Source organism: Pistacia vera, unplaced genomic scaffold, assembly GCF_008641045.1.
Source record: "Pistacia vera cultivar Batoury unplaced genomic scaffold, PisVer_v2 Contig177, whole genome shotgun sequence".
NCBI classification, from domain to species: Eukaryota; Viridiplantae; Streptophyta; class Magnoliopsida; order Sapindales; family Anacardiaceae; genus Pistacia; species Pistacia vera.
Window position 1 is genome coordinate 311,007 of NW_022195866.1, and position 11,550 is coordinate 322,556.

Here is an 11,550-nt window from a genome sequence, read left to right on the forward strand (position 1 = left end):
AGCTAGAGAACGGGATGCTATATTAATGTGTTGATTAGAATTTAATTGATCTGCGACATTTTGGGATTTAAGTATAGGAGTATAACTCGTAAGCGATTCGCACCAAAGCATTTTTTCGGACTCAAAACTTGGTTCAGCTCAAAACTTCGTCGTTGTAATTGGCAGGATATTTTGATATTCGTTGTGATTTTGGCTTAAATGTCTTTGAAGCACTTTGAAGAAAATAAAACCTCCATTTTAGGTTCCCCTTGGGACTCCAGTTTGATTTGTTTCCTGATCAGGTATGAAAGGGCAAAGAGTAATCTAGCCTTGACAACCAAAATTTTTTGGATCATGCATAAGCTTTTAGTCTTGACGTGCACAACACCAAAATAGCTAGGCCGTTAAACATTTGTTTGTATATATTGGAGGCTATCAGAATAATATCATGAAAATAGCAAGAGAATTTCATACCCAAGGCACAAATTAAATTGCAGACTAGCTATCTTTTACCCCATATCAAAAAGTAAAAAAAAAAAAAATTGAACGTAATAGATATGTAAAATCAAGGTTGGCTTACATACTAGTGCCCCACCAGTATGAGAATAAAAGAAGATATAGTGTGGTGTGACTCAAAAGACAAATATTTATTTTACACATGCAACAACTGAAAAACAATATGGAGGAGAATAAATTTGGGCAGGATATTCCTGTCAATTTAATTTCTCATTAGGTTAGACTCATATTATACACCCAAACTTCAAAATAACTAAGTTTGGATATAATCACGTAACATTTTTTTGTTAGTAATTATATATCTACAACTCCAAATTTCTAGTTGTTACCGAGGGATTCCCATTTCCTGAAATTGCTGGAGTTGGCTCATTAACAGTAATGCAAACATGGGGGCAGTCAACCTTGGCCGGAGATTTTACATCGTCTCTTTGTCGTATCTGTGATTTTTCAGGTAACACAGTAGCCTCAATACTTTTAAAATTGGCCATTGATGCAAGCTCGTAAACAGATTCAGCTATTTTTTCAGTGCAGTCAACCACTTCAATTAGTAGTGAAGCCACAGCGGCCACTGGCACCGCTGCTAGAAAGTCAGTGTCTTCCCATACACTTGATTTGAGTAAAGAGTTTAGGTTTTTGGCAGCAGACTTCGAGTTTTCTATGTGGGTATTAGTATTAGCTGAGGATGGTTGACTCGTTGCTTTGATTGCCAATGCCAATTCCTTAAGTGCCTTGCCACATTCCAAGCTCATTTCTTTGCATACTTCTTCAATTTTGTATCTCATTTCTGATGATGGCTGCTACAACTCAACAAGATATAATAGGATTAGTTAGGAACGTGAAATGCATGAATCCACTTCAGAATAATTTATTATTCTTTGTTTCTTTTCTTATTATTTTACCCATTGAAATCTTGTTTAAATTTTATTGCCTTTATCACTTCTTAAATTGGCTTATATAAGAATGTATTTGGACATTTTTTGTGAGATATAGAATTTAAAATAGTACTTGAATTTCAGTGTTGAGGTAGCCATTAAGAGCATCAATTCGATAGGCACACTGGCGGGCGAGAGTTCCAATTTTGAGGTACTGATTCCATGGATGGCGAAACTTAAACCGACCATGTCCTGGTTCCCATTTTGCAAAATTAGCCTGCCAACAATAAGAATAATGGATTATTAAGAATATTCAGAAAACTTAATTTTCACATAGAAAAAGAGAGGGAGAAAACATTATTCTCACCAATGATTCCTCATTACTTTTTGAAGTAAGAACACTTTTATATTGTTGCAAAAATGACTTGTCATCTTCAGACTCTCCTGCCTTCGATGTTTTAATGTATTCATCTCCAAATCCTGAAAATTCACCTTTATTGTGTAAGTGTTTGGGTCATTATTACCATGAAAACAATAGGAATATGTTGCTCTCACATCTCAGCCTTATATAGAGTTATAATTTTCCTTTGTGTGGATGTCGTCATATTTTAAAGTGCGGTTCAAGGTTAATACATTATAATTAAAAAAAAAAAAAAAAATTGAAAGACAAATAAACATTGTTTAGTCCTTAGTCCGATATTGCGGATCACTTTTTCTTATAAAAGAGAATGATTATGTACATATTATGTTTGCATGGCGTAAATAATTCTTATGTTGAAGTCAATTGTTGTACCTTCCAAGAAGTTCCCAAGTTTTCCTATGTTGGAAGCAATGAGATTATGGAGGTCTAGGCCAGCCCATACGGGGCAAATCAAAATGGAAATGATGACACAGACAGAGCCACCTATGAGGATGGTTAACAACCTCCTGCGCGCTAACTCTATTATTTCATCATCTCGAAAGCCCGATACTGATATCAGCGAGAATGTCAAAATAAATATTAGCACCGCATAGTCGTATCTCGCCTTGATCTTGGGGAAGAACCGTATAAATGTTGATGCCGCCGCTGAAGCATAATCAAAATGATTTTATATCTAACTGATTCATCAGAAATAAATATTTTTTAAGTGTATATTTTTAATATTTACGTACCTTGTAGAAAGACAAAGAAGCCAAGCATTATAGGCTCGCCTATCTCTCCGGATAGACAAGCTAGGTGATGAGCTCCAACGCTTAGAGCCCCACCTAATAATGTTGCAAATCCCCTGTTCAGACCTTTTCCAAGAGTGGCTCCTGAAAATTATGTGTCAAAAAAAGCACAGTCGATTCATTTAACTTCAATATTCTCAATTGGCTTTTTTACTGATTATATAGAAGAAAGATGAACCGGGTCTGGTTGTTTTATTTGTTTTCTTAACTTGTAATTAATTAGATGAAAGTAATCTATAACTTACCCACAGAGTATTCAAAAACCACGACCACAGTCATTACAGCCCACATCGCGGAGACGCCAAAATTATCATAGAGTGGCCGGAAGTAGTAAAGCAGTGAGACAAGGTTGAGTGCAAGTCCTACTTTAAGTGAATGAGCAACTCTTCTTGGCTCATCTTTCCCGAGCTTTATTGTCTTTCTCGCAAGTTCAACCACCTTGGCCTTCAATTTCTCCGGCAAGCCTTTGAAAAGCGGCCGCGCACGAGCGAAAACCGTTGCTTTCTCAAGGCTTGTAGACTCCATGTCCATCGCTAAAACTAGAAGCAAATTTGCATGAACTGCGAAACAGACTTGAAAGAGAAAGCGAGAGGAATTTTGGAGGAAATCAATGGATGGTAGAAGATGCTTGTGGAGGTGCTCTACTGACCTCTTCATATAGGAAGGAAAGCATCTATTAGGGAACTTTGAGTCATTAAAATATAATATATCTACAAATGTGTTCGAGTCCTTTTCTATGTACGGGGCAAGTACAAATAAATTTCATAGTTCAAACAACTAATGGGTTGAAAGTGCAAAGTGGGGAACTTTTCCACTTTAAATTTCTATGGAAATAATACTGCACCCGCAGATTTTAGAAAAATAACACATACACCTACATAGATGACCCTGGTAATAACAATTAAAATATGATACTAGATCAATGACGAAGCCAGGAATTCTAATGGAAGGGAAAAATAAAACACAATTAAATACAAAATATTCTCAAAACAATATATATTAAAATTTTGAAATTCATTTAATAATATTATTCAATATAATACAATTGTTCTTGATATGTTTTCATGTTTTGAAAGCGATATATAATTACATCATTGTCAAAACTAATAAATATAAAAATTACAATTTAATAGTTAAAAAAAAAAAAAAAAAAAAGGAAAACATAAAGAAAGGAAAAAGTATTTTATATGATAATGACAACAAAGTGAAGAAAAGTGGGAAAACATAATTGCACACCCAAGTTGATCGTGATAGTATACTTCTTTACGTGTGTTGATGCAAAAATACTCTAATTAGAGTGATCCAATTAATCTTGGTGGAATCAGAATAGATGTATGCGTGATTTAATGAAAATCAGCAATTGAATAATTAAATAGCAAAAATGAGCAATCACAAGAGGCAATTTTTAAAGTGGTTCGACAAGTTTGAACCTTGAGCTTACGTCCGTTGTTTCTCTTATTGAATATGAATTACAAATGATGAATTTTTACCCATAACAATTACCCAACCCCCAGAAAACAAGTTATGATGGGTTTATATAACACCCATTTACATGATAGAGTTGAGGTAAGATTCAAATACGTAGGATTGGAAAGTTACATGATCTTTGGCTACCTTAGCTGGAATCTAAGTTAATCTGAATATCTTCCTTCCAAATTGAGTCAATCTAAATATCTTCTCTTCTAATAGGGAATTATCCTCTCCGGATTTCACGCACAACAATAGCCCCCCCAGCTTTTGGAGTGAGAGTTTGGACTTCAAAAACTATGAGCTTCAAAAACGACGAGCTCTGAAATGACAAGCTATAAAATAGCAAGCTCTGAAATTACGAGCTATTAAATAGCAAGCTCTGAAATGACGAGCTATTAAATGGCGAGCTTTGAAATGATGAGCTATAAAATGACGAGCTCCCAAACTAAGCTCTAAAACGAGCTTTAAAAACAATCTCTAAAATGACGAGCTCTCAAAACGAGCTTTGAAACGATGAACTCTCAACAACAAGCTCTCAAAATGAGCTTTGAAACAAGGAGCTCTCAAAACGAGCTCTGAAACGATGAGCCCTCAAAACGAGCTCTCAAAACGAGCTCTAAAATGATGAGCTCTGAAACGACAAGCTTTGCACTTTTGCAACGAGTTTGGAACATATCTTAGTATTTTAATGATAACTTTAGCTGTAGACCTTGGATTTGAACGATTCTTAGACAATTGGAAAGATTACTCAAAGGGCTACAACTATTATGTTTAACATTTTTCCATATTCAGATTGTATCATGCTCGATTTCACACTCTCATCGATGAGTTATGGCGAGTTCGCTCTCTCATTAACGATTTATGGTGAGTTCACGCTCTCATTAGCGAGTTATGGCAAGTTCACGCTCTCATTAAAGAGTTATGGTGAGTTCACACTCTCATTAACGAGTTATGGGGAGTTCACGCTCTCATTTACAAGTTATGGAGAGTTTGCGCTCTCATTAATGAGTTATGGAGAGTTTGCGCTCTCATTAACTAGTTATGGCAAGTTCGCACTCTTGTTTACGAGTTATGGTGAGTTTTGCACTCTCATTAATGAGTTATGACAAGTTTGGAATATGCTTCAGTAATTTGACAATAACTTGAGCTACAGACCTCAGATTTGGATGATTCTTGAACCGTTAGAAAGCTTACTCGAAGATCTAAAACTCTTATGTTCACCACTTTGCTATACTCATAATTTATCATGCCCAATACTCCCCATCTAGGAGCGGCTTTGATTCAAAAGTTGGATTTGGTGACATGGGTTTAGCCATGGCTGGTTTTTTACTGTTAGAAGATGGAAAAGAAACTGTTGAAAAATAGAGAGAGCTTGGAGTGCTCAAGCCCCTCCTTCTAGCACCAAAATGTTAATGCAAAAATACATCGATTAGAGTGATTCGATTGACCTTGGTGGAATCGGAATGGATGTGTGCGTGATTTAATGAAAATCAGCAATTGAATAATTAAAGAGCAAAAATGAGCGATGACAAGAGGCAATTTTTAAAGTGGTTCGGTAAGTTTGAATCTAAAGCCTATGTCCACTGTTTCTCTTATTGAATGAGAATTACAAATGATGAATATTTTCCTATAACAATTGTCTAGCCCCCAGAAAACAAGTTATGATGGGTTTATATAACACCCATTTACATGATAGAGTTGAGGTAAGATTCAAATAAATAGGATTAGAAAGTTGCATGATCTTCGGCTACCTCAGTTGGAATCTAAGTCAATCTAAATATCTTCCTTCCAAATCGAGTCAATCTAAATATCTTCTCTTTTAATAGGGAATTATCCTCTCTCCGGATTTCCCGCACAACAATGTGTATTTTTGTTTTTATGTGTAGAATTAAATCTTAATTTATTAATTAAGATGGGGAAAATTTTAGCTTTATAACTTTTTAAATATAATAAATGTAGTTCATTTGTATGAAATGGGTATTGTTTAGTTAAAATTTAAAAGCATCTCTTCTTTTTATTTTTGTTTTTGTACTTATTTATAACTAAATTTGGTAATTTAGAAAATATATACTATTAAGGAAAATCTATATATTTTTATCAAAATTTCAAGGCAGACATGGGCCCTCCTTTGTCCTTAGTAGGCTCCACCTAGAACTACAAAATATTCATCGCTTTCAGTTTGTAAATAATATTTAGAATATATTGGCTCCGTTTGTTTAGCTTTTTAGAATAGCTTTATATTCTAAGTATGATTTTTGGAAAATATGATAGGATTCTAAAAATGTTTTTGGTATATTTTCTGAAAATATTTTGATTATTTTTAACCCCCTACGTTTATTAATTTAACTAAACAACCCCCCCNCTCTCCGGATTTCCCGTACAACAATGTGTATTTTTGTTTATATGTGTAGAATTAAATCTTAATTTATTAATTAAGATGGGGAAAATTTTAGCTTTATAACTTTTTAAATATAATAAATGTAGTTCATTTGTATGAAATGGGCATTGTTTAGTTAAAATTTAAAAGTATCTCTTCTTTTTATTTTTGCTTTTGTACTTATTTATAACTAAATTTGGTGATTTAGAAAATATATACTATTAAGGAAAATCTATATATTTTTATCAAAATTTCAAGGCAGACATGGGCCCTCCTTAGTCCTTAGTAGGCTCCACCTAGAAGTACAAAATATTCATCGCTTTTAGTTTGTAAATAATATTTAGAATATATTGGCTCCGTTTGTTTAGTTTTTTAGAATAGCATTATATTCTAAGTATGATTTTTGGAAAATATGATAGGATTTTGAAAATGTTTTTGGTATATTTTTCAAAATATTTTCTAAAAATATTTAGATTATTTTAACCCCCTAGGTTTATTAATTTAACTAAACACCCCCTAAATAAAAGTTTATAAATTGACAAAAACACTCACATCCACCCAACTATTTGCCAACAGCCGACCACCACCGTCAGGCGATGGTCGGAAGCCGTCGGGACATCGACTAAATCTAGCTTGTCATGTGCCGATCTGGCCTTTTTTGGCCATATCCACCGTGGATCTAGTCGGAAACAACCAAATCTATGGCCATAGATCTAGCCGTTGATGGCTAAATTTGGCCAAATCTAGTCGTCATTGATAGCCAAGATATGGCTATCATCATAGATAGATCAGTGCATGACTGACCAGATCCAACTAGTCATGCGTCGTTGCAGTGGCGGCGGTGGTTGCTGGCGGGTGATAGTGGCTTGGGTGGGTGGGGGTGTTTTTGTTAATTTTAAAACTTTTATTGAAAAAGGTAATTGTTAATGTTTTGAGTTGAATAGAATACAATTGGATTTTGAAGAATATTAAAACAAATGCATTTTTCATTTTTTAGGATAGGATAGTGTAAAACTAGTGTGTCAAACATAGGGTTTATAATTAGTATAAAAAAATATATTAAATGATGTACAAAATAAGAAGGACTAAACTAAACTTAGACAGAAATTTGAGAGCTTAAAAAACTAGTGCTTTTTATTTAAAGATTCTCTCCATTTGGTACATCACCTTGTGAAGGGGGAATGGTGTATTTATACTAGATTTTCCACCCCCTTCACAAGATGATTAATTGGTGGTTAATCGCGATATTACTAATTGCCAACATGATAAGGAGCCAATAGGTCACACACATAAGGAGAACTAATTGCGGATTGTATATTTGATCAAAGAAGGGTTAAATTTTATTTTGGTCTTTTCACCAAGATAAGGGTAATTCAGTAATTTTGTATAGGTTGTCGCCTATGTCTATTTATTATAGAATAAATAAAACTACCTCATTAATATTTAATACATTAATATCAATTGTATTTATTAATATTGCACTAATTAATATTAAATATATATTTATTATATATTAATATTAATTGAAATAGAATACCTAATTAGTTAATTAATATATTTAATATATTAATTCTAATTGGAAACCTATTTAATTCTATTCTAAATTGGTTTAGGATTAAACCCAATATGGAATAGAATAATATCCTATTCCAAGATGAAATAGAATTTTAAGTTGCACTAGATGAGTCAACATAAATTAGGTTTCAATAAGACACAATTCATTCACTCAAAAGTATAACTCAATTTTGAAAGAGAAACTTAACCCTAGCTGCCCACTCCCTCTCTTGCAATTGGGAATTCGTCCTTAATCTGCAAGGTTCTCTATGTGGATATTGAAGCGCGATTCTGCACTATAATCAAGTTGTAAGAATCAAGCAGGATGGGTGCATGGTTCCTGGGAACCAATTTATGGGACCCGTTTCACGAACGAGAATGGCAAAGGCAATGGTATGCCTTCCAGTTGGCGATAGGGGAGCTGGAGAGAAGTTCTGACATTTTTAAAGTGGTTTGGCCAGAAAGAGAACAAGGCCTCCATTATTATGTTATTTGACTATATGTGTTTAGGGATACAATAAGATAGGTTTTTCGGTGATCAGAAAACATATCTCGGCCTACTAGACGGTCGGAGACCTTGGGATCAGAGAGAAAGGCTTTGGAATTCTTCTCTCTTCTTCGTGTGTCCCCCGTCACACCCCCCCCCCCCCCCACCCCTCCCTTGGCCATGACAGCTTTTAAATAGAGAGAAGGTATGTGAATGCTATGATGACTAGTACATTAGCCACGATGTTGGTATTGTGCGACGGTCAAAGGCTCACATGCTCCTACGTCATAGCTCATAATGGTGTTGTTAGAGTAGGTGCTCTAGAGCCAATCAATTATTGTGACTCTTTGTAATAAAGTTCATTGATCAATAAAAGGCATTTTATTCTATATCACATAAATCATCATTGTATGTATTGATATATGCCCTTAGAATGGTATAACTGTGACGAGAGTATCAAGTGTTTCAAATCTTGATAGTGAGAACCCTATGAGCACATATGGTGGCCATTCTAGAAACGTTTGTAGCCCCAGTATTATTCTGAAGTAAGGGCACAGATAATACGGTAAGGCTATCATAGTGTTAAAAAACCCTATTGAAAGGCAATGACTGATCTCACTTGTCAAGGTTGTTCGATGACAACTTGGTGCAACACCTGGGTGCTTGTTGTAGGCAAGTTTATTGGACTAATCCACCAGAGGATTCCATATGGATGGTAACCCCAGTGTCTATGGAACAAATCCTCTAACGAATGGTGGTACATGTGATCCTTAGACTTGAGATCACCGGAGCAACTTGTGCACCGATTGGTGCAGTTTGACACTAGCCCAACATAGTTCTATTCAGAGCTGCCAATACAGTAGTGATTGGCTATATCAAGGAGTGTATCAAGACTATGATGAATTGACAGAGGATTCATCACTCCCAGGTACGGGGGAAAGTTATCTCACAGCGCAATTCAGTAAATGGCAATGATACTAAAAATTTGGCTACAGTGGGATTGAGTTGTTACTCTATCCAATTTATAATTCCAGTCATTGGTCCAGTAACTGAATATATACATATTGAGAGTAACTAAGGTTGACACTATTTCTATGCCTCGGTCTCGTTGAGATAACAGATGATGAAAGGATTGGATTGTTCGGTAACCATATCGTTGACAAGTAGCAGCTACGCTAAATCCGAATCTATCGGGTGGCCATGATGCCTTGCTAGGGGCCAATATTGGTATGTGTGTAGTGACACGATTAATTGGTGTTAATCACGATACTACACACTACCGATATGATAAGGAGCTTACGGGTCACACGCATAGAAGATAATTTAAGAACCAGTTTATAAGAAGGGTGTTTTCATCTTTTTAGGCAAAATGGTATTTTGGTAATTTCATAATACAATTAAATTTGCTGAGGTCATAGCCTTTATTTAATTTGTTAATAAAATTAAATAAGTGAGATTACGTTTAAATATGTGTTCGCATATATTTAAATAAATCATCATTATTCTTAAATGTTAATATATTATATATATTAATTTAATTTAATTGAGATAATGATAATTAAAATTAAAATATCCAAATGGGACTGTTTGGATACAAGGGTTGTTTGGGTTGGTGCCCAAGCCCATTCCATAATGGATATGGCAAAGTGTGCACTATATAAGTGCAACACTTTGTGAATTAAAACAAGATTTTCATTCAATCATTTAGACTAAAATTCCAGCCCCTTTTCTCTCTTCCATGCTAGTTTGCCTTTTGGGTTGAATCAATTATCATTTGATTTGTTCTTGGTTCTTAAGTCTAAAGAGGATCTAGCAAATCCCTCTTTAGTTCCTTGGGGTTATCTTTGTGTAGGCTACATTGGTTCGATCCTACTCTTGGGTCGCTAGCGAAACCCCTTCAGAGACAAGTTGGAGGAGCCTCCAAACATGCATATGATTTCTTAAACTCTGAACTGATTTTTCTGCAGATTCTAATATAATGTATAAACTGTAAATTTGTGCCCTGATCTTTGTTCTAAGGAACGATCTATGATGTAAATAATTTTTGTTTTCCACTGCCATGTATGATCGTTTCCTAACAGGTATCCCCTGTGCCAATAGGTGTCTCTGTAGGTCTCCTATTGGTTGAGGTGCATGGAGAACATGTGTAGACTATGTCCTACCATGTGTTGTTGATCACTATATGCAGAGTATACGTGGTGAGATGATCTAATCGCTTGGGGAAGATATTTTCGTCTAGTGGTCCCTTCCTTGTCACACGATGTGCTCGTGCTTGGTTGGATGCTTGCGCTCTTTACTGAGCTTCTCTACTTCCCGAGCTTAATTCTTGCTCCGTGCTAGGGTGTGCCCCGAGCTTCTCGTCTTATTCTGAGTTGGGGATTTTTACCACACAACACCAGGTATGATGAAATCATTTGTTGAATGGATATTAATTTGTGATGTTTGCCAATGATGTAAGTCTGAATCTTGTGCCTATTCAGGGTTGCTTCAACCCTTGACCATTCCTTCCCGAGCTTGGAAATTAGTCTCCATGGATTTTATTAACAAGTTGCCAAAATCGCAAGAGTTCGACTCTATAATGGTAGTGGTGGACAGATTCACAAAAGGCAACCATTTCTTTCCGCAATGTAGTATACTCTCTAGCTAGTAATTCTTTGAGAAATATATGACAAAATCCACTAGATAACTTTTGTAAACATATATACATACAGGTATATAATGTAAAATCTGAAAATTCTTATTTTAATTTATATAAATATATACACAAAATAACTTATATACTTTAATAAGTACAAGGTAGTCTTGGACAATGCCGCCAAACTCCTCCGCTTCTTGATGTCCCACCCGATGGTAAATCATCTAGTACCTGCAAAATAGTAAAATAACGGAGTGAGCGCTAATTGGTCAGTAAGTAAACCAAACTGCACTACTGTTTTCCTCCGTTACTCATGTTTTGATTTTCCTTTTCCCACTTTAATCTTTGCTAATACTCTTCATTCTTTTCTGATATTCTGCATTCTTTTCTGAGATTCTGCATTCTTTTTTTATATTTTGATTTGCTACTTACCAATGTGCAAAGACAATGA

At 35.0% G+C, this 11,550-nt stretch overlaps 1 protein-coding gene across 2 annotated transcripts; it reads right to left on the minus strand.

The window, feature by feature from the left end:
* Positions 1-508: 508 nt before the first annotated feature.
* On the minus strand, positions 509-3,199 carry LOC116126225 (aluminum-activated malate transporter 2-like). Of its 2 annotated transcripts, none has more exons than XM_031411932.1 (6): positions 2,822-3,199; positions 2,520-2,660; positions 2,161-2,433; positions 1,735-1,847; positions 1,501-1,644; positions 509-1,289 (listed from the first exon to the last, which is right to left on the minus strand). In XM_031411932.1, the coding sequence occupies exons 1-6, from the start codon at positions 3,105-3,107 to the stop codon at positions 798-800; spliced, it is 1,449 nt and encodes a 482-aa protein (XP_031267792.1). In that variant the 5' UTR covers positions 3,108-3,199; the 3' UTR covers positions 509-797. The 2 variants fall into 2 exon arrangements, with proteins under 2 accessions (XP_031267792.1, XP_031267791.1); XM_031411931.1 differs by having other exon boundaries at positions 509-1,292.
* Positions 3,200-11,550: the final 8,351 nt, after the last annotated feature.